This window comes from Dromiciops gliroides, chromosome 4, assembly GCF_019393635.1.
Source record: "Dromiciops gliroides isolate mDroGli1 chromosome 4, mDroGli1.pri, whole genome shotgun sequence".
Taxonomy (NCBI): domain Eukaryota; kingdom Metazoa; phylum Chordata; class Mammalia; order Microbiotheria; family Microbiotheriidae; genus Dromiciops; species Dromiciops gliroides.
Genome location: NC_057864.1, coordinates 400230870 through 400255211, shown reverse-complemented (window position 1 = coordinate 400255211; position 24342 = coordinate 400230870). Strand labels below are relative to the sequence as shown.

The 24342-nt window shown below is 36.4% G+C and overlaps 1 protein-coding gene across 4 annotated transcripts in view; it reads right to left on the bottom strand.

The window, feature by feature from the left end:
* TULP4 (TUB like protein 4) overlaps positions 1-24342 on the bottom strand; it is a 258249-nt gene that overhangs the window by 57028 nt on the left and 176879 nt on the right. For all 4 annotated transcript variants that reach the window (XM_043964743.1, XM_043964742.1, XM_043964740.1 and 1 more), the window contains exons 6-7: positions 4042-4222; positions 746-880 (exon numbers count right to left, since the gene is read on the bottom strand). In XM_043964743.1, coding sequence (XP_043820678.1) covers positions 746-880; positions 4042-4222 — 316 coding nt within the window. The remainder of the gene's footprint in view (positions 1-745; positions 881-4041; positions 4223-24342) is intronic.

The window sequence follows — 24342 nt, the reverse complement described above, 5'->3', positions numbered from 1 at the left end:
TGTAAAAATAGCTGCTTATTAGATAATACCTGTATTTTAGGAGTTTATTATCTAATAAAGTATTTTTTGTTTCTTTGTTTTTTTGGTGGGGCAATGAGAGCTAAGTGACTTGCCCAGGGTCACACAGCTAGTAAATGTCAAGTGTCTGAGGCTGGACTTGAGCTCAGGTCCTCCTGAATCCAGGGCCGGTGCTTTATCCACTGCACCAACTAGCTGCCCCCTCTAATAAAGTATTAAATACTGGGATGAGATATCTAAGAGGGGTATTAAAATAAATTTTTATTTCTCTTTCATTTTTGTATGCTAAGAACTTAGCATAGAGCTTATTAAGTGCCTACTGATCAACAGATTTTCTGGTCTTGTAAAAAATAGATGAAAAATGTTATGATGTGTTTCTGCCAAAGAAGATAAACAGTATTATTTGTAATAAATAGTATCATTACTGATCAGAGTGTATTTTCATATTCTTGCATTAGTTGAGAAGAATGAATGAAACTAATACTTGATTATCAGAAACATTTCTTTAAGACAAAATCAGCTACTAATTCATCATTAAGGGACCTAATTGGGGTATGATCTTTATTAAAAATAGACTCTATTAAGAATATGACAAGCCACACCAGAAGACAGGAATCACAAAATACTAGATATAAGACACATTTAGGAAAGTAAGCATGCATGTGATTTGTGGGGTGTGGAAGCTAGAGAGGAAGACAATAATGGAGGTAGATTCACTTTTTTGTACCTTTCAACCCTGAGCGGATGACAGTAGGAGACAAATCATCATAGTTGTTCATTAAGCTAATGTCTCCTGAAGTGAAGCTGACAGTAAGCAGTGGTTTGATGTTCTGCACTGGTATGGGATATGCTGCTGGACCATCTGCAGGAAGAAGAGTACAGAGTAAGCAAAAAGTGATTATTACATGACACCAATGAAGATTCACAATACTGTAATTTCAAGCCACAGAAAACAACTGGAGATTTTCATGTAAGGCAAGGGTTCAATATATTTTAGCACTTCCCATTTAGCATAAGTGTATAATGCCTTTCACTTTAAACTGAACTACTAGGGGAAAGGAGGTGATATATTGAGATATGTGTTAGGGTTGCTTAGGGAGAGGGGAAGCTGTTCTTTTCCTGAGGGCTCTAAAACTAATTCAACTCAGAAGTAGCCTGAAACTGGATATCTCCCAGTTCACATCCAAACATCTGGAGAGGTCTTATAGTCTCCCAAACCACCCTAGAGGTTTGGGAGCATAGGCAATCCCAAGGACCCTAGCAATCTAAGTTCTGGTATGAAATGTAAAGGACTATTTCAGAAACCCATGAGGAATATCAAAATGATACTGTACTTTGGTAAGCAAAACCCAAAGAATTTATACAAAGGCCTTTTAGCCATTATGAAAATTCAAGAATCTCCTCATATTAACAAGCAACAGTTCTATTATGTATAGTTTCTCCTATGAAAAGAACATTTTTTACTCTTGCTAGGAGTGTTCCCCAGAAGGAAGAAAATCAGAGAATCAGGATGGCTTAGAAAAAGTACCAATACAAGAAATGAGCTAACCACCATACAAGGAGGCTCTGACTGAAGTATTCCCTATGGCTGCTTCAATCCCATGACCACAAAGCAGCTGTAGCCTCCTTTGTACCAGGTGAAACAGAGCACCCTCATCACTTTGGAATTTCTCCCACTTTCATATTCATTTCTCAATTTACATATTTTGACTTATAAGAAATAAAGAGAATTCTTAGGCATCAGGAAAGGCTATGAGTTTCAAAAAGGTTGCATCCGTAAGATAACTTAGGTCTTCCTAAAAACATTCTTTTGTATAGAACCTAAATAGGCCAATTTATCTATGTAACATCTGTGTTTCCAATTACACGAAAAAGGGAACACTTCAGTCCCTTAATACAAGACAAGAGAGCTAAGACTAATATATTAACTTTAGTCAAACATTTAGTATTAGAAGTTGTTTCACGACTTTAACATAATAATTAATTTATTGGATATTAGCCTATAGCAGCAGCTGAAGCCATTATTTCTCTGATGACTTTCACAAGATGGCACATAGCTTGTACATAGTGCTATGGCTAGATTCCAGCCACTGGTGCTTTCCCCAAATAATGATGCCCCAGGTATGGCTGTCAGAGGGGGTAAAATGGTTTTGAATAGTCACAGGAAGCTGGGACCAGATTTGAAGGTTTAATTCTAGGATTTGTAAATGATGGCTTAAAAAACCCACCAAAATGCTGTACATGTGGTTAGAGAAATCATTAAAGCCCTCCCACATGGCTGTGAGTCAGGGATATGATCATTAACAGTTTCTGACGTACTCATAAAGCTTGATCCAACAGACCATACTCATTGTTAACTAGTCAAGAGGAGGCCTACATGAAATTCACCCACTCAGAGATGATTCAGGAGTCCATAAAAGTATCAATTACTGTTCTTCTTTGTGGAACTTTAAAGATGTTTTAGTTACTTATATTCTTCTCTTAAATGCACTATGCCATGATGCCAAGACTTTGTTCTTTATTCTTTTGAGATGAATCAAGTAACTCAACAAGAGTAGCAGCCTCAAATTCTTTTAGAATTATTACTGAACTTGTTCTACAATTTGGTGAACATAAATTAAATCATTATGGATCACCCCTATATGTCGTTCAAATAACTATAAAATGGATATCATCTGTGGCACTGTGGTACATCACAAAGACCACTGGGCAGGAGTCATGAAAATGAGATCTGGTCATTGCCCTATTGCTCTCTTAACTGTAGGCACTTCTTTGTACTTCATTTTAGCCAGAAGGCACCTACCTATCCAAATACCCAACTCACAGATAAATTAGGCACCCCTACTCGCTTCTTCGTATTGTTCCCTAAGGGTACACTAGACTAAGATTTTTAAAGGTAGGTGTCCTTGGAGTGTGGCAAAATGCACTTTTAGAATGGTGGCTATGTGTTGTTTTTTCCCCCCTACATAAAGTAAAAAGCCAGTGTTAATTGATATATTTCTATAGAAAAACACATCAACTGCTCCCTACAATTTCCTGTTAAACACGAACACCCGAGATAGGAGTAATGCATTAAGATCCTAATACTTCTGAGAATGAATTTATGACAATGTTTTCTTCAACAGGCAGATGAAAAAGGTATTCTAAGAATAAGTATCTTAGGTGAAGAGGGATTTTGAAAAGAGAGGAGGTGGCAGAAGCTAATTTGCACCTCAAAATTTAGGAGAAGCCAGGAAAGTGCTATACCCAAGGCATTTATCTATAGTGGATAGTCTGTTCAGAAATAGGGAGTTAGAAAGACCTATCAATGCATTGACTTAGAGAAGTTTTGGAATGTCTTTGTTCAAATCTTAACAAAATGATATCCCTACTAATATTTCCCTAGATATTTGTCCTTTTAAAATAACAGTGGTAGTAATAAAGACCAAAGATCTATATTAGGGGTACTGTATAGTTTAGTCTACTGATTGTAGCACCTGTCAGTATCTAATATGGGGAAAAACACGTAAAATTCTATATTCCAGGCAAAACCTATTACAACAGTAATTGCAGAGGAGATGTATATTGTCTTCTCTTGTTTATAAGAATAAGGTGACAGGACACATAGGATGCACCCTTTTATGTTGTAGTGACAGGAACTACCTCTAAGAGTAAGCAAAATTAATCCTTTTCCAATAAAATTTAAGTTACTGATCTTAAAACCAATTGGGATTTTATTTTTCATTGACCTCCTTACACCTATCAACCAGCTATGCCTTACAATATCACTGAGATATCATTTCAAGATCCTTATTGTATAGCCAGGGAAATTTATACCAAAATCAAGGAGGCCAGGGCTTTGTATCAGAGATATCAAGGACAAAAATCTGGGGGCTACTTTTTGGAGGGTTTGGTTCTAGAAGTGTTTTGTATTTGTTTGTTTGTCTTCTTCTTTCTCTTTGAAATACTTGTAAGGTTGTGAGCAATTGTAGGTATGTGTTTACTTTAAAAAAAAAAAAGAAAATGAAAGGAGCCAGCTTCTACCTTGAGGTGGGGAATAGTCATCAGAATCTGTGTCACTTTCACTGCTATCTTCTACCAGGAAACTGGGATAGTTCCAGGACATGCTCAGGATTCCATCTGACTCATGAAGAAGGACATGTGCCAACATCCTGCCATGGCAGTCCATAACAATCACTTGCCCATCAGCAGTGCCAAACAGTACCTGAAAACAAAGTACTAAAATAGTTACTGGAGGAGGAGGAAGGGAAATTCTATTTCTAGCAAATGCGACTGCCTCTACTCAAGTATAAATGTTCATCGGGCAGAGTACCAGAATTTTAGAGGAAATGTTGTACTGTGAGTGGTTTGAGTGCTCAGTATGGAGTCAGAACTGTTTCTGAGTGAGCTTGGGTAAATCAATTAACCTCTCTGATCTTTAGGTTCCTCATCTGTAAAATGAGGGAGTTGGACAATAAGAACAGTTTTACATATATTATATCATTAGATCTTTACAACTACTCTATGAGGTATAGATAATACTATCCCAACAGGAATTTGAGACTCAGAGATGAAGTGATTCACTTGTTGGGATTTGAACCTAGGTATTCCTCACTGCAAATCCATCACTCTACTACGCCATGCTATCTCTAGGTAGAGTTTGGGTGACATAATAAGTTTAATGAAATATTCCTCTGAGTATAACCTATATTTTTTTTAAAAAGATAAGAAATTGAAAAGGGGCTTTCTCCCAGTGTCAGAACTAGGAGCCACAGATTAAGGGCAAAATAGGAAGAAAAAATAAGGCAGCAAATAGTCTTAACATTAGGCAGTAGAAAAGAGAGAAGCAGATATGCAGCCAGTTAGAATAAGAGGGCCAAAAGCTATTTTCCAAGACAGAAAAATCCTGTTGATGTTAGAAGATGGAAGAGAAGGAATAACTAAAGACTGAAAGAAACAGCGAAGAAGAAAGGGAGCCAGTCAAACAATAGGAAATTCACTTCATTCACAGATGACAGCACTCCAGAGGGAACACCAAGCAACAGATATGTAAAAGATTAAGAGGTTCAAAAATCCATAGCAAAGGAATTGACTTTTCAATAGTGAAACATAAATATTCAAAGCTGATATCATAACAGTTTGAAAAAAGTATAAATGTTTTTGGTATTCTAGGCATCAAGATTCAAGGTTTTAAATATTCTTTGTCCATAAATGACTGTTTTTCATAAGCCATGTGAACTTTCCTACTCAAAAGCTTCAATGCTGATGTGGATCATGAGATGCCAAATTCTTGAAGGCTATGTTAGTGAAGCAGAAACTCTGACAGGTTCTACCAGATTTATAGGACTTTGAGTACAATCCAAGGGACAGACTGGTTCGTTGGAGGACTAGATTAACTAAATACAGATAGGATCATTACTGTAACTTTGGCAACTAGGTGATGAATTACTTGTCCACTTTGTCCCATGAAATTGATAAAAATACAAACTAGCTCTTGGTGCTGTGTGGCCCCTTCTACTAAGGACAGTGGTGGAATTTCTACAGTGCTCTTTCTTGGTGTTCATGCCTGAGGAAATAAACTTAGATTTTAACACTTTAGAATCTAATGTACTTCATGGGAAAGTTAAAACAGCACTGAAGAAAATTAATTCAGAGCAGTACACAGATTTGGATATGTATACATACATGTGTGTATGTATGCATGTGTGCATGTGTATACACAACCTTTTTGCCTACACATAGTTTTCATACACACATGTACACATATAAGAAAACCATATGTGAGGAGACATAATTTTTTAAATTTCAAATTTTAAAATATTTTAATTAAAATTAAATTTAAAAACTTAAAAATTATGTTGCCTCACACCTGTTTTTCATATCTATAGGTATAGATATATAGATGTATATATATATATACATGCATACACACATAAGAAAACCACATGTGAGGCAACATAATTTTAAAAATACTCAGGGTGCTATTTTTTCTTTTTTCAATTAGACAAACATTAATTTTCTCTCCCTTCTACCTCCCTCTCACTGGAAAAAAAGAAAAACAATACCTTTGTTAAAATATATATAGAGAAGCAAGTAAAATAAATTCCCATATTGTCAATATCCAAAAATTAATGTCTCCTTCTGTATCCTGAATATTATTACCTCTCATGAAAAAGTAGGTAAGCATGCATAATCATCAATCCTCTGGAATCATAGTTGATCGATGCACTGATCATAGCTGCTATAAATATTTTTTTATATGAGTTCTATTGCTCTTTCTTTTTTAGGGGCATAGACCTAGTAGTTGTATTACTGAGTCAACTGCTGAGTCCAGCATTTGTCATATTCCTTTCTTGCCAACTTGCCAATATGGAAGTATACACAAAAAGTTAGTAAACAGTGCATTCCCTTCAATCTAGCTAAACTGCTGCTCCTAGGTCTATACCCTAAAAGAGATCCAAGAAAGAAGAAAAGGTCCTTTATGCATACTAATATTTACATCAGCTCTTTTTATGGTGACAAAAGCCTAGAAACTAAGGAGATGCCTATTAGTTGGGGGATGACTGAATAAAGTGATGGTATGTGAACATGATGAAATATTATTGTGCTGTAAGAAATGAAGAAATAGGGGGCAGCAAAGTGGCGCAGTGGATAGAGCACCAGCCCTGGATTCAGGAAGACCCGAGTTCAAATCCGACCTCAGACACTTGACACTTACTAGCTGTGTGACTTTGGGCAAGTTAGTTAACCCTCATTGCAGAAAGACAGACAGACAGAAAGAAAGAAGAAATGAAGAAATAGATTATTTCCAAAAGACATGAGAAAAGACTTATATGAACTAATGCAGAGTGTGGCTGGGAGAGGTTAAAAAAAAGAATTTATCCTATAATACCAATAATTTAATAATGAATAATTTTGAAGACATTCATAATCTGATAAAAGATGAAATGAGCATAACCAGAACAGTTTATACAGTACAAACAACACTATAAAATAACTTTGAAAGTTGTAAGAGCTATGATGAGTATAATATCCATCCATGATTCCAGAGAACTGATGATGAATCATAGTACCCACTATAAAAAGGTGGTGGATTCTGGGTGCAGAACATGACATGTTTTTGTATGTAGCCATTGAGAGAATCTGTTTTGATTGACTATGCATATTTTTACAAGAAATTTGTTTTTTATTTCTCCAATGGTTGAAGTAGAAGAGAGAGAAATACATTTCTGTTAATTTTTTTAAACTAGAAGTGAAATGTTGCATGCATTTTCAGATGAGGTCACTATTTAATTTGTTTTATCGATAGGTTTTTACATTAAAAATATTCATATATAACTCCCACTTCATGACATGTATAATCTAGAAGAAGTATTCTCCAGATAACTGGGGTATTTGTGATTCAATCTAAATTCAAGTTTTCTATTTCCACAATTTTAGTTTTCTTCATATCTATTTTGAGCTGAATGAACTTACAAAAATGAATAGCAGATTATTTAAACTATCAACAGAACAAAAAGCATTTCTTATAAGTAACTTTCTTTCTTTCTTTTTTTTAGTGAGGCAATTGGGGTTAAGTGACTTGCCCAGGGTCACACAGCTAGTAAGTGTTAAGTGTCTGAGGCCGGATCTGAACTCAGGTCCTCCTGACTCCAGGGCCGGTGCTCTATCCACTGCGCCACCTAGCTGCCCCTATAACTAACTTTCAAAGCCTATATCTAATGAAAAATGTCTTTCTAGAAAAGCTTGCCACATGAGGTCCTTAATCACAGAAAAAATGATCTTTTCACTGATTTTCTTCTAGTTAAACCCTAACAACATATCCTAAATCATATCAGTAATTAAGTTTCCTTGGAATCTGCAACAATCTTCTTTTCTCTGCTCTTGATTTCTTTGCTGGATCCTCTTCCTCCTCCCACCTCTAATTTTGGACATGCCTCAAGATTCATTTGGTAATTGGTCCTCTCCTTTTTTCTCCGAACTGGCTTATCTATTTTATCAGCCTCTTTACTTATGACTCTCAAACCTGCATTTCCAGTCTCATTCTGTCACTTGATTTAGTGATTCAATGATTCATTTCTCAAATGTTGCTACAATTACAAAGAAGAAATTTTAGAAGGGACATGAAAAAATAAGCTTGTAAAAGCCTGTCTGTAAGCAGATAAAGTTATTATTTCTATGTTATAATATGAAGCAAATAAGTTGTGCCAGAGTGATTAACCATAACAGTAAGTAGCAGGAGGTTGGGAAAGAGGCTAACAAAACTCCATTTTTCTCTCTTCACTTTCCCAGTTAGCAAATCTCAAAATCTTGACTAACTGCTTCCCTTCTTACCCATTCATCTACTTTAATCACAAAGTTCTGTGAATTTTTACTTCAAAATTTCATTTATATACTTTCCCACATATCACTAATGGACTACTTTCTTAATTTACAATTTTCTGTTCAATTGCTTCTAGGGTATCATTTTGGCAATTGGCATTCATAGTTCTCTGAGATTACAGTGAAATAAGCTTTAACATTCCCTGAATGTCTGAGTCTTAAAATTATTTTTAAAAAGACTTCTTAAAGGGATTTGGAGTAATTTAATTTAAAATCCAGGTATTAATATCAAGATTAGGTGGGAATATTTTGCATTGTAAAGTACAGATCCACCAAGAAACATCTGTTTAAAAAAAACAACAAACTATTATACAACTAAATGTCAGAATTTTCTTGAGATGTCAAGAAGAGGAATTTCATTTTACACTTGATGAAACAATTTGTAAAGGGATATATTAGATTACAGATCAATCCTTTCTCCTGAATTTCAATTGTGACTCTCCAACTGTTTATTAAATATTTCAAATAGGATAAACTAGGAATCTTAAACTCAACATATTCAAAATTGAACTCGTTATCGTTTCCAACAAATTCAATCCCTTTCCAAACTGCTTTATTGTTTCGGTTTTTTTCTGTTGTTAAGGAGAATCAGGTACTACTACCTGATTACATTCACATAGCTTCACAACTTCAGTGTTATCCTTGACTTTTCAAATTCTCCTTAACTTCACATATATAATAAGTTGACAAAACATGCCATTTCTACCTCCGCAGGATCTCTTGTATAAATACTCTTCTTTCTCCTTATTTGGCCAACAACCTAGAGAAGCTAGGCCCTCATTACTTCTCTTCTGGACAACTGCAAAAGACTTCTAATTGATTTCCTGCCTCAAGTCTCCCTTCTACCACCACTCCTACCTTTTAATATTATCTCCCCTTTCCAAACCATCCTTCATATCACTGCAAAAGTGATTCTATTAAAAGTACAGGTGGGACTTCCAGGGCTGAGCCAAGATGGTGGAGGAAAGGCAGTGAGCTCCCGAACTCATGACACGATTGCTCTCAAAAACCATTCAAATAACGCCATAGGAAAATGCCCAGAGCAGCAAAACTCACAGAAGAATGTGCTGAAATCATCTTCTAAACAAGAACGGCTTGGAAGGTCAGAAAGAGGGAGCTGCTGTGCTGATACAGGAGTTGGGCCCAACCCCACAGTCACCCTGACACAGATCCAGTCCCAGGAAGGCCTCACCAGAGAAGGAGACCCCCAGAGCCTCTGAATCAGCTGAAGCACCAGTGTTGTCTGGAACTAAGCTCACAGTCTGGTGAGTGGGCTGAGCCCTGGGCAGGGGAGAGACTACAGGGGTCTATGCTGGTGCTGAGGCAGAACTTGGATTTTACACCCCTGCTGAGAACCAGAAGGTAGGCTCAAGTAGCAGTGGCCCAGGTGGGGGAGGGGCATGGGCTCATTGGAGCTAACAACCACAACACACAAAGCTGGTTGATTAGCAAGTTGGTCTGGGGTCATCTAAAGACCAGGGAACAGGCTGGGTGAGTGAAGAACCTGATTCTCCTTAAATCATACCGCCTGGGACTTCTTAAGCTTGGGATACTGCAGCCTGGAAACTGTGCCCTACTTTAAGGAGCTAAAAGTCTAGTAAAAGAAAGACAAGATGAGCCAACAGAGAAAGGTGAGGACCATAGAAAGTTTCTTCAGTAACAAGGAAGACCAAGGAGCACCTTCAGAGGAAGATGTCAACACCAGGGCCCCTATATCTAAAGCTTCCAAGAAAAATATGAATTGGTCTTAGGCCACAGAGGTGCTCAAAAAGGACTTTGAAGATAAAGTTAGAGAGGTAGAGGAAAAAATGGAAAGAGAAATGAGGGTGATGCAGGAAAGACATGAGAAAAAAGTCAACAGATTGAAAAGTCAAATTAGCCAAAAAGGAGGTACAAAAGCTCTCTGATGAAAATAATTGCCTAAGAATTAGGATTGAACAAATGGAACCCAGTGACTTTATGAGAAACCAAGACACAATAAAGCAAATCCAAATGAATAAAAAAATAGAGGGCAATGTGAAATATCTTCTGGGAAAAACTGCTGACCTGGAAAACAGGTCCAGGAGAGATAATTTGAAAATTATTGGTCTACCTGAAAACCATGATCAAGGAAAGAACTTAGACACTATCTTCCAAGATATTCTCACAGAAAATTGCCCTGAAATTCTAGAAGAAGAAGCTAAAATAGAAATTGAAAGAATCCACCGATCACCTCCAGAAAGAGATCCCAAAAAGAAAACTCCTAGGAATATTATAGCCAAATTCCAGAGCTCTCAGGTCAAGGAGAAAATATTGCAAGCTGCCAAAAAGAAAGAATTCAAGTACTGTGGAGCCCCAGTCAGGATAGCACAAGATCTAGCAGCTTCTACATTAAAGGACCGGAGGGCATGGAATATGATATTCCAAAGGGCAAAGGAAATGGGATCACAACCAAGAATCACCTACCCAGAAAAACTCAGCATAATCTTTCAGTGGAAAAAATGGGACTTTAATGGCAAATCTGACTTTCAAATACAAGACCCTAGAGAACCATAAAAAAATTGGAGCTGGGGGACATACCTGGGGTCATACAGTGGGTGACTGTCTTGTGTCTGAGCCCGGGTTTTGGCTGGGATCCCCCTGGGTCCAGGGGTGATGATTTGTCCACTGTGTCACTTAGCTAGATGATAACATCTTTAGGGTTAAATTGAGGGTTGAAGGGGATTCACTGGGGGAGGGGGAAGGGCAGAAGTGAAATCCTACATGAAAGTAACAGGAAAAGGCTTATGGAGTGGGGGAAGAGATGGGAGAGGAGCAGGACAGTAAATATATTTTACACTCATCAGAAAAGGCTCAAAGATCTTAAACTCATCAGAGCTGCCTCAAGGAGGGACTAACAGACACACCCAATTGGGTGGAGTAATCTATTTAATCTGGGCAGTAAATGAGCCTAACACTCATCAAAATTGGCTCAAAGACCTCAATCTCATTAGAATTGGCTCAAGGAGGTAATAATATACACACTCAATTGGGTGGAGTAATCTCTCTAACCCTGCAAGAAAACCGGAGGGGAAGGGGATAAAGAGAGAGGGACAAAAGAAGGAAGGGCAGAGTGGGGGAGGGGACAGACAGAAGCAAATCCCTTTTGAAGACTGATAGGATGAAAGAAGATGGATAATAGAATAAATATCATGGGGAAGGGAATAGGATGGAAGGGAAACAGGTAACAATAGTAATCACGAAAAAGAGAAAAGGGGGGAAAATTGTACAAAAAAATATTTATAGCAACTCTTGGTGGAGGCTAAGAATTGAGAATCAAGGGAATGTCCATCAACTGAGGAATGATGGAAAAAGCCGTGTTATATGATTTTAGTGGAATGGTCTTGTGCTACAGGAAATGACAAACAGGATGATCCCCGAAAAACCTGGAAAGACTAATGAACATTGATGTATAGTGAAGTGAGCAGAGCTGGGAGAACAATGTGCATAGTGACAGCAATATTGTTCAATGAGCAATTGTGAATGACTTAACTACTCTTAGCAATGCAATGATCCAAGACAATCCCAAGGAACTAATGAGTAAGCTTACTATGTACCCCTATAGAAAGAACTGATAAAAAGAACACTTATGGATTGTACATATATAACCTGATTGCAATCTTGTGGAGGGGGGAGGAAAGGAAGGGAGGTAGGGAGAAAAATTTGGAACTCTAAATCTTATGAAAATGAATGTTGAAAACTACCCTTACATGTAAATGGAAAATAAAATAAATGTTTGTTGCTAAATTTAAAAAAAAAGTACAGGTGGAACCAAATTGCTCCCCTGCTCAAATCAATGACAGTGGCACAAGACTGGTTCTCATATCCATTATAGGTTCTTCTATTCCTCCAACCTACCTTTCCAAACTGGCTCCCTTTGGTTCCTCACACAATTGATCTCTCATTTCCATACATTCAGAGGGGCTCTTACCTATATCTGATTTATACTCCCATCTCACTTTTGCCTCTTAGAATCCCTTCTTTCTTAGGTACTATAGAATCATGATCATGACACTGATGACCATAGTTATGAGAATAATACAACAAAATAGGCTTTTATAAGAATATAAACAATTTTTTCTTAGCCATTTGAAATGATGAAAGAACATTCAATTAGAGAAGTTTTGAAGATAATGGATCTAAACTAGTACTCCAAAATAGGTTAGGAGTAAGAATATATGTAGGCAAAAAAAAAAAAAAAAATATATATATATATATATATATATATATATATATATGTAGGAAGTTAATAGATGTTATGGGGGAGCGATAATTTACTTAACTTTTGCAAAGGATGAATATTAGTAACCTCTCAAACTAAAATGGCAGATTGTAAGGGTAGGCTGGGAGAATGTCAGTCAAAAAATAGTAAGATTTTTCAGTGTCACAAAAATATAAGACTAGAGAGAGTACAGAATTGTAAAAGGTTATCAATAGTATTAAACACTGAAGCTTGAAGAAAATGGATATGCACCAGATTGGATTGAGATTTGACCTTGTGGAAATGGTTAATTTTGCAAAGGTAATTTTTAAAAAGTGATAAAAACTGGGGCAGCTAGGTGGCACAGTGGATAGAGCACCAGCCCTGGAGTCAGGAGGACTTGAGTTCAAATCCGACCTCAGACAATTAACACTTACTAGCTGTGTGACCCTGGGCAAGTCACTTAACCCTAATTACCTTACCCCCCCAAAAAGTGATAAAAACTGAAGCTCCATTATTAAAAGGGTCAAGAATAAAGATGAAATAGAGGAGGTAGATATATTTAGAATAGACAGTCTAAGCCTGGAGATGAATGGAAAAAGGGAGATGAGGGAGTACTGAGAAGAATAGGATGTGCCAATTCATGGACCTTTGTCTTTTTTAAGTAATGAAGCCCCCCAAAAGCATATAATTTAATGTCAAGAACTCCATTTTTTCTATTGCTTTAGAATGCTGTTTCAAGTGTAGGTATGGAAAAATGGTTGTCTAAAGGGTACTTCATATACTCCATAGAGTATTCCAAATTAGAAAGATAAAAATCTATCAGTTCTTTTTTAAAAAGGTGACTTCAGAAAACTATGGATTAAAATTTTGGTCAAATAATTCTGTAAGTCGGAATTTGTGGGTTTGGAAGTAGAACTGGGTTTCCCTATCTCACTCAGGCTAGAAATGAAGTGGCCACTCATAAAGCCAATCCCCCTAGGGATTGGCATAGAACTTTTGATCTGCTCATTTCCAATATGAGCCAATTTACTACTCCTTCGGTAGCCTGATAGTACCCCACATCCAGGGGCTACCTATGTTGGTGGTGGACTCAGTTCAGCTAATGCCTATGTTGGTGGTGGACTTAGTCCAGCTAAGAACTCCCAAACTCAAACAATCCATCAGCCTCAGCTTTGCCAGTAGCAGAGATCACAGGTATGCAACACCATACCTAGTGGTCATAATATTTTGGAAGACTGATATGTTTTTCTAGTTGACTTAAACTTTATTATTCACTTTTTTTTGGTTTGTTTTTGCGGGGCAATGGGGATTAAGTGACTGTCCCAGGGTCACACAACTAGTAAGTGTCAAGTGTCTGATACCGGATTTGAACTCAGGTACTCCTGAATAATCCAGGGCTGGTGCTTTATCCACTATACCACCTAGCTGCCCCTATTTACTTTTTTTTTTTTTTTGTGAGGCAATTGGGGTTAAGTGACTTGCCCAGGGTCACACAGCTGGTAAGTGTCAAGTGTCTGAGGCCAGATCTGAACTCAGGTCCTCCTGACTCCAACGCCGGAGCTCTATCCACTGCACCACCTTGCTGCCCCTATTTACTTTTAAATTACATAAAAACCATTAAATATGATTAGAGGTATTTGAGTTCCAGCATAATATCTCTAAGTTGAAATTCTACTCCATAGCATTTATGCATTAAAATATCTCCCAGTATAATATAATCTTTTTTATAAAACAACGTACATGGGGACAACTATGTGGCACAGTGGATAAAGCACCAGCCCTGGATTCAGGAGGACCTCAGTTCAAATCCAGCCTCAGACACTTGACACTTACTAGCTGTGTGACCTTGGGTAAGTCACTTAACCCTCACTGCCGCCCCCCCCCCCCAAAGCCCAATGTGCATGCTAAATGTCTTTTTCAGGGATTCATACTATCATTTTATGAATGGGGGCTTTTCTGTATAAGACACTAAAATAAATGTTTTGATTTTTTTTTTAAATCCCTTGTTCCTGTCAAATTTCTGCTAAATCAGTGCTTTATACATGAAGTCTTTTCTGATCCAATGACTAGTGCCCTCCCCGTATTTACATTTTATTTTATATATACTTATTTATGTACATCTTGCCTCCACTGATTTAGTGTAAACTCCTTGAAGGGAAGCACTGTTTCATATTCGTCTTTGTATCATCAATGTTTAGAACAGTATTTGGAAGGGGTTTATTTAATAAATGTCTGATGATTGATCCACAACTTGGACTAAAATGGCTGGTGTGAAATTTTACTCCAAATGCCTATAATGAAGTAACATCAAAATTATAATGATTGAATCTTTGGATGGGAAGGGATGTTTTGAGGTCATCTTCCACCTGTGAGTAGGATCAAACTTAAAACTCACTTCAGATGAGAATGTATACCATTTTTAAAGCTTTTCAAAGAAGGTGACTATACCTACTTCGGTAACATAATTCAATGTTAAACAACTTTTGATGCTTGAAAATTCTTCTTCATATCTTTCAGGCTCCACTATAAGTTCATTTCCACTTCTCTCAATGAAAATCACAAGCAGCTGATGTTTTGTTTGTTCTATTCAAAAGTACTTCATATATTTAAACACTTATCTCAGCCCAAGCCTTCACTTACTGAAAAAGTTTAGCATTGATAAAACATACACAGGAATTCAAAGATGCATTTAAATATAACTTACAGAAGAAGAAAAAATATGATTGGAAAAAAAATCCCTCACCATGGCATTACAAAGCAAGATTGAAATACACCATGCATTTATTGAATGGGTTTTGGAACAGGTTAGGTGGAATTGATATTTCTTTCATTTTCTTACATACAAAAAGGAGTAGTGGTTTCTCTACTTAGGAAATCTGCCCCATGAAATTTATATGCTTTATGTAATGATAATAGTTCAACCCTATTCAACTGCCATTTATTTCCCCTGGGTAGAATAATAGGACTGGAAGTCAAAAGCCCTGGGCTCTAATCTAGACCATGCCACTAACATGCTATGAGACTTGAGACAAATCACTTAATCTTTTGGGGCTTTTATTTGCTCAACTGTAAAGTGAAGAAATTGAACTATATCATATCCAAAGTTCCATCCAGATCTAAGATTTTATTATTATGAATAATGTGAAAATACCATTATTTCTACCTGCAACATTTCTTCAATAAGAGATCTAGGAAAAAAACCAACACACACAAACTCCCCAATTATTAGAACTCTTCTAAATGACAAGGAGATATCAGGATGTAGTACTGACATGATGGTGATTGTTTTATTTACTTTGGCAATAACACGAATGGGTAAGACAATGCACATTTTACTTCCTCCTCACTTAGGATATTAAATGCTGAGTACAGGTGCCCTGTCAGAACAGTAGTGTCCAATTCCAGAAAACTGCATGAGAAGCTGTGAAGTTCTGTTTATATAATTCAGCCATCTGGCCAAATATTAGCATTCAAGTAAAGGCTCTGTGTTAGAACCTTTGCCACAATGCCATCATATTAATCAAGATAAATCTATTTTGAACAACTGAAGGTTAAATTAAATATCAATGGATTTGGATTGAAAAATAGATTGCCTAGCAATATATACTTTAAAGATATAATTAATAGCAAACCATGTGCTTTAGAAATTATTTCTAATAACTTTCTTTCCTAAAATTAGTATAATATAAGGAATATTCATTTTAGGAAAGAGATGATTTAAGATATTTTTGCATTTAATTTTCCTGAAACGGTTTGCAATCTATATGCTCACAATTTCAATATGAAGACCTAGGAATAATATAGCCCACATAATGCTTAAAGAACATTTTACAGTTTCAGCAACACCAAAAAACAACTTGGGTATTCAATGTTCATTTTCATTTTGCATCCTATATGTATGTGCCTGCCTGTGTGGATATGTATAAATGGAAAGGAAAAAACAGAAAGTTAGTGAGAAAAGAAAAAGAAATGCTAATTGTTTATACTTGTGTCAATGAAGTTCTGTTTCTTCCCTTAAGGAATACTGCAATAGAAAAAGCAGAATACATACCAAAAAACAAATCCTAATAAAAACAACTTCAAAATTTGTGTAATACTAAGCAGAATAGAAGTAAATTCTTATCTACCCCGTTTCTCTTAATTTTAAGTATTAGTTCCAACCTTTCACTTGACTGATGGAATTTTGCCTAGATAAGTAAGAGGAGACAAGATAGCTATCTAAATAGCAGAGGGCTGTCAAATATAAGAGATTTGTTCAACTGATTCCTCTCTCGCTCCAAAGGAGAGAACTAGAATGAAAGGATGAAGTTAAAGGAAATCATGTCAAGTTAAACAAGCATTTATTAAACACCTACTATGTGCCAGGCACTTTGCTAAATGTTTGGGATACAAAGAAAGCCTAAAACCAATCCCTCCTCTCAATGAACTGTTAGCAGAAAATGTGACCAGGGAAAGGAGTCAAAAATGGTGATGGGATCTGAGACCATCTCTGATGATATTAAGTGAAAGAAAAAGGTAATATTTAACTTTGGGATAGGTGGAGGAAAGGAAGGATGGCTGTCTTCAAGTATTTGAAGATAAGGCTAAAGAAGAAGACTTACTGTTTGACCTATGAAAACTAGGACCAACATAGAAATTTCGCAAGTAGAATTAGGTTTAATATTTAAGAAATAAACATAATAACAATTGGTCATAGCCAAAAGTATAGAATCAGCTGCCTCAGAGATAACTGTTTTCCCCTAAGTGCTAGGTAGTGAGCTAGGAATTTGGGGATGGAAGGAGAAAAATGAAACAGTCTCTATCCTCAAGAAACGGACATTCTATTAAGGGAGACAACATATACACAGATAAATAAACACAAACTCTTTATGAAGAAAACATAAAAGAACTTCTAGAAAGAAGAGTACTAGCAATGGGGTAGAACAGGTTGGGTTTTGAATAAGAGATAGTACTTGAGTTGTGCCCTTAAGGAATGAAGGACTCTACAGAGTCAAAGTGACTAAATGCACTGTAGCCATGGCAACAGTCTATACAAAGGACCAGTGGAGGGAAGTGGAACATCATGTATAGGCAACATACAAAAAAAAAAAAAGCCAGTTTGGCAGGAATGTAGAGTACACAGAGGAGAGTAATATGTAATAAAATTAGAAAGGTAGGCTATTGCCAGATTGTGAAGGGCTTTAAATACCAAACAAATGAGTATTTTATCTCAGAAACAAGAGGCAGCTTTGAGAAGAAAGTAAAGTGGCATGGTCAGAACTGAGCCTTAGAAATATCAAACTGGCAACTGAATGGAAATCAAATGAGAAACAATTAAAAAGTACAAAAGGTGAAGAGGCACTGAATCAGGTTGGTGGCTATGAAAGTGGAGAGGAGAGTACAGGAGAAACCATAGAGATAAAATCAATAACATTTGGCAACTGATTACATGTAAAGTGTTAAGATTAGAGAAGAGTAAACCAGAGATTGTGGATCTGGGTGAGTAGAAGTGAAGTTATATACTCAATAGAAATAGGGAACTTAGTAAGACAGGCAAATTTAAGGGTGAGAGGCTGTGTGGAGGAAGATGAATTCTGTTTTGGACGTGTGGACTTTGAGATGTGTGGTAAAAAGTTTTAACAGTTGGTTAGATAATGAAGAGATGCCAGTTTTTGGGTTTTTTTAGGACGACCCTTTTGGGGAGGAGACCAACAGCATTGCCTGCTGAGCACTCGACTTCTGACTTCCAGGGTGCGAGCTTAAAAGGCAAGGAGAGAACGGAAGTGGGGGCTTTTTCCTGCTCCGCTGGTCTCCTGGCTGCGTTGCACAGACAGACGCGGACTGGAGTTTGACTCGGCCCGGCTCTCGGTTAACAGCACACGCTTGACTCAGTCTCTCTCCCCAAAAGTGGCCTTGGGTTTTGGTGAGTTTTATACAGAATATAGACTAAGCCTAGACTTAAGACGATTTGTATTGTATTTCTACTTTCCTATCCTTCTAATCAACATCACCTTGTGACTACCATACAATAAAGGCTCTATCTAGAAAACCAAAAGCTTCTTCCATTTACTAGTCTGGGAGACAAATTAAGGGAAAGGTTAAGTAGGGGAGATTTATGATCTAATATCCAATTTTAAATCTCACAGTTGCCTACAAGGCATACATTTAGAAATGTCTAATTTTCAGTTGGTGATATGGAATGGATTTCAGGGGGTGGGGTGTGGAATTAGGTCTGTATATATAGAGCTAGGAGTTATTTACAAAGAGAGCAGGATTAAATTATTGGAAATGAATGAGATTATCAAGATGTTAGTGTTATTGGTGTGTGACTATAATAAGTTTATTATGAATTTATTATAATTATTTCTTATAATAAAAGCCTCTAATAATTTGATTTTATTTTCATTTGTTGTGAATTGTTTTAAATTTTTGATACTGATAAATTAGGTTTTCTTCTTTCTTTTTCTTAACCAAATCAGGTAATGGTTTGTATTTTTTGATTTGTTTTTTGGTTTTATTTCCCCTAAAAACTAGCTCCTAGTTTTTATTTATTAATTCAATGGGTTTTTTTGCTTCCCCATTTACCAATCTTGTTCATTTTCAGAATTTGTATTTTAGTATTTAATTATTTTTAAATTTCTGTGGGTTTTCTAGTTTTTTCTTGCATTCACAATTCACTGATCTGTTCTTTTGATCTTTCTTTTGAGGGTGAAAATGTTAATAGGTAAAAATTTTCCACTAAGGACTGGTTTATTAGCTAGATTCCAAAAGTCAAGTCACCAAATGAACAACATATTAATTTGCTTTTTAAGCTAACCTGCTACCTTATTCCATATTATGGATGAGTTCATTCCATTAAATTAAAAATTATGATTGTTAAATATGTATTTCCCTCCAATCTATTCTCCTATATTTTTCTCTTTGGTTATCATGTCTCTTTATTTAATTTTTTTAATCAACAAAAATATGCCTTTATGACTAACATTTCCCTAAATCTACCTTCTCTCTTATTTTTCTCTACCCTTTCCTTCCTATTTCTGTTGGGTGAAATATATTCCTGCACCTAATTCACTGAATTGTGTGTTTATTCTACCCTCCTTGGACCAGTTTAGGTGAAAGTAAGGTTCAAGTGTCACCTACTAAGTCCCACCATTTCCTACTTGTTTGTATGGTATTCTATGTGCACACCTTATATATGTGGTAAGAAGTAACATCATCTTTTCTCCCCTGATATGTCTCTTTTCCTTTCCTTTTTTTTTAAATGAGCATCAAAACATCATAAAACTAATACTAGGTATTATTTACTCCCTTTATAATTTCCCTGTAGTACTGGTGATTTCAAGGGTGAACCTTTTCCCTCCATATTTGAATCTAAAAACCTTAAACTTCTTTAATTTTTTATTACAAAACCCTGCTGCATTGGACTTTAAGTATACCTTTGACAAACTATGATTTTCTAATCCTAGTTTTATTTACAGTTCATAGGTTTTCCTTTTTTTATATTCTTCACTTAACAGCAAAAAAAACAAAACAAAACCAAAAAAGCCAAAAACATTTCCATATGCAAAGTAGAATAGAAAAAAGATGACTGTACATGAAAATGCAAACCTATGGTGTATAGCTTGCTTTAAAAAATATATAATAAATTCAACACCTTTTCAAAGAAATTGTATCTGTTCTGAACTTTCTTTTTTCTGTGCATTTTCTTTTAAATACTACAATTATCCTCTTTTTTTTCATTTTTTGAGGCAGAGGAAACACTATCACTAGTCCCCTTGGTTCTCTCCAAGGTTATTTAATATAAATGTGTAGTGGACCCAGTCAGAAAGATGGTGTGATTTTCTCCACCTTCATTCATGTAGGCACAAAGTGACAAATATTGGAAGTGATCCAAGACTGAGGCCTGGCTTGGCATAATTGGCAATATGCTAAGGGGGCTAGGGATTCAAGGGAGTTGGACAGTGTAGAGTCGAATTGGTTCACCAAGGAATCAAGATGGGGAGAAATGGAGAAAGTGGCCATTGCCGGGGAGATGGCTTGGAAAAGAATGGAAGGATCAAGGGTCGGAGGTCACCGTGAGGATGAAGAGTAGGATCATAAAAGGTGAGAGATGAAAAGCCAATGTGGTCAAGGGGATTTCAGAATTGTGGGTGATGGCAAAATCAAAGGTATGATGATCATCTTTGTGTATGGCCGAGGCAGGGTGGAGGAGTAGCCCATAGGAGGTGAGTAGGTTTAGGGTATTTGTGGGAAAATCAATATCTATATTCAAGTCCCCTAGTATAAGGGGAGGAGTTGGGAAACAGAGAAAAATTGTAAACCAGGTATCAAAATCATTGAGGAAGGAAGGGGAATGACCTGGGGGTCTGTAGACAACAGCTACCAAGATTTTAATTAGGTGGTAAATATGAATAACATGAACCTCAAAGGAAAAGAAGTTACTGAGTGATGGAGAAAGGAGGAAAACCTAGAAGTGGCAATGGGGAACAAGGAGTAGTCCAACTCCTTTGCCTCAACTAGTTAGCCAAGGAGAATGAGTGAAGGTGTGGCTAGTAATGGAAAGAGCAGTCAGGGATGCTGCATCATCAGAGGGAAAGCCAGGTTTTAATAGTTAGTAGGTGGTAAGAGTGGGAAAGGAATAGTTTAAGGTTATGGCCAGTGTAAGAATGTTCATCACTTGAGTAGAGGGTTACATTCTTGTAACCTCAAATGGGAAATGCAGGAGATGGGAGGCCTGAAACAAAGGAGGGTTGCTGTTTTATATGGGAATAAGTAAAAAGTTTGAATAGCTAGAGTAATAATAATGAGAAAAGGATGTCACAGAATTGAAAAAACTCAATTCTGAACTATTTAAACACCTGACAATGAAAAATAGGAAGTAGGCAACAGAAGTGACACTGGCACCTATTATATTATTTTGATATATAAATTTAGCTGATATAAATCAACTATCATAAGTATTAAGAGTCCAAAAAGCACCTTAATTAGCAAACAGTTGACTTAATTGTCAAGTGAAAAGAAAGAACTAGAAAAAGCAACTTGTTTAGAATATAAATACATTTGTAAACATCTTGTAAGGAGGATGATGATTGTGACTAAGTAATGTATCATAAAACCAAGAGAAGCAGTGGAAGGTAAAACTTGTTTAAAGAAGGCCAAGCAGGTATTTCAGATAGATCATAGTAGGGCATTTTCTTTTCTAAAATATCCTAAGAAAATTATTGAAGAACCAAATTTCATATAAGTATCTACTTTTTCTATTATGTATATGACTGGTTAACCTCTACACTGTAGTTTAAAGGCCTTCTATGAAAACTTTTCTGTAAAAGATCTCTTCTTTTTTTGGGGGGAGGCAATTGGGGTTAAGTGACTTGCCCAGGATCACACAACTAGTAAGTGTCAAGGGTCTGAGATCTGATTTGAACTCAGGTCATTCTAAATCCAGGGCTGGTGCTCTATCCACTGTGCCACCTAGCTGCCCCTCTCTTTCCTTTTTGTGGTGAATAAGCCATTTGGGAGGAAATTAGCTGATTCATTTCTTTTTCTTTTCTTTTCTTTCTTTCTTCCTTTTTTTTTTTTTTTTGGTGAGGTCATTGGGGTTAAGTGACTTGCCCAGGGTCATGCAGCTAGTAAGTGTTAAATGTCTGAGCATGGAATTGAACTCAGGTCCTCCTGAATCCAGGGCCGGTGCTCTATCCATGGCGCCACCTAGCTGCCCCCTTGCTGATTCATTTCTAAAATACTTTTGTATTAAGAAGGGAAATTGTGACAGGACAGCTAGGTGGCACCATGGATAGAGTACCGGCCCTGGATTCAGGAGGACCTGAGTTCAAATCCAGTCTCAGACACTTAACAATTACTAGCTGTGTGACCTTAGGCAAGTCACTTAACCCCAATGGCCTCACCAAAAAAAAGCGGGGGGGGGGGCAGCTAGGTGGCACAGTGGATAGAGCACCGGCCCTGGATTTAGGAGGACCTGAGTTCAAATCCGGCCTCAGACACTTTACACACTTACTAGCTGTGTGACTCTGGGCAAGTCACTTAACCCCAATTGCCTCACCCAAAAAAAAAAAGGGGGGGGGAATTGTTTCCTAACACATCTCTTTGTACTAAAATTAATCTGAGAAGACTTTGAATATGTATACAAGTAATGTTTTGAGAAATGTAATGTGCAGTTTCCCAATAGAGAAAGGTAATAAAAAATCTTTAAAGAGTAATGGGAAAAAAGTCTTCATTTTTGCATAGATCATTATAAAGAAAGATAGGTTACAAATAAGATAATCACACATATATACTCTCTGTAAACTAAAGGAAAAGTGATTTACCATGACTAGCAACTCTGTTTTGATAATACAACAGAAACTCTATAGAAAGAAATGAAAACAAAGAAAAGAGCTTCTGGTTAGAAAAATATATCACCTTCCTAATCATGCAGCTTTTCTCTAACAGTGACACCGACACTCCATCCATTATAGTCAGTCAATAAACATTTATTAAACACCTACTATATGCGAGTCAATGTGTTAAGTGTCTGGGAATAGAAATATTAGTAAAAAAAAATCCTCAGCCCATTATAATCCAATATTCATCTATTCCTGTTTACTGACTGACTGATTTTCTACATCTGTTCAAGGTTTCAAATTTTCCCCTTCTAAGATGAGAATCTGCTCCTCAGAGCAGTTATAATCTAACCCCTGCACAGAAAATTCACCAGGTTAAAAAAAAAAAAAACCCTGATATGGATATAGGACTCAAAAAAGCTTAGAGAACAGTGATCTAAATAACTTCAACCTTAATGGACATCTTGACCAGAGAGAAGAGAAAGAACTAGGAATAAATGAAGTCCAACACAGCAAAACAAAGGATAGCATGGGTTACAAAATAGAAAATGGCAACCTACAGAGATCTAATTGAGCACTGAGTAATCTGACGATACAGATTTGGTTTGTTGTAGGAAAATGAAAGCCTTAATGTTCCATTTTCATACTTTTTAAATCAAAGACCAGATATCCCCAATACATATCATTTGCCTAAAGAATTAATAAAGATTAGAAAGTAGATATGAATTGGTAATTATTAATGTCTCCTTGAGCACCTTTTTAATACTGATTTTTATAGTCATTTATTATCTTCCCTTTTCTGATAAAGTAATCTCTTAATACTTTCAAAGTTGTGTCATCTCTAGCATAAATTTATTTTTTTTTACTCAGCTTTGTCCAGCTGATATTCATAACTTCATTTCATTAAGCTTCATTTCCAATTCTTTATATAACTCACTAGGTACAGAAGTATTTCACTTCCAAATGTGGTGATGCTTTTTCATCTATGTCAAAAATAAGTAACTAAAGAAATTCTAGCACACTATTGTTTTTAGTATAGCCATTTGTACCAGAACAAAAAATACTGGATTACTGGGCCTGGAGTTAGGAAGACCTGAGTTCAAATATAGTTTCAGACCTTTACTGACTGGCTGTGTCACCCTGGACATCACTTAACCCTTTTTACCCCAGTTTTTGAATCTGTAAAATGCGCAGGAAATGGCAAACCACTCCAGTATCTTGGTCAAGAAAACCCCAAATAAGGTCACAGAGAAACAAAAGAAAACAAAATCTTCTTTTTCAGTCAAGTCACTTTATAAGCATTTGTTAAAGGTCAACTAAGAGCTTTATCAAAATAAAGAGAACAATTTCCTTGAACTAACAAAGTTCTCCAAGTTTTCTTTTGGAAAATGATTAGGAGGAAGTAGTATACTGAAGGACACA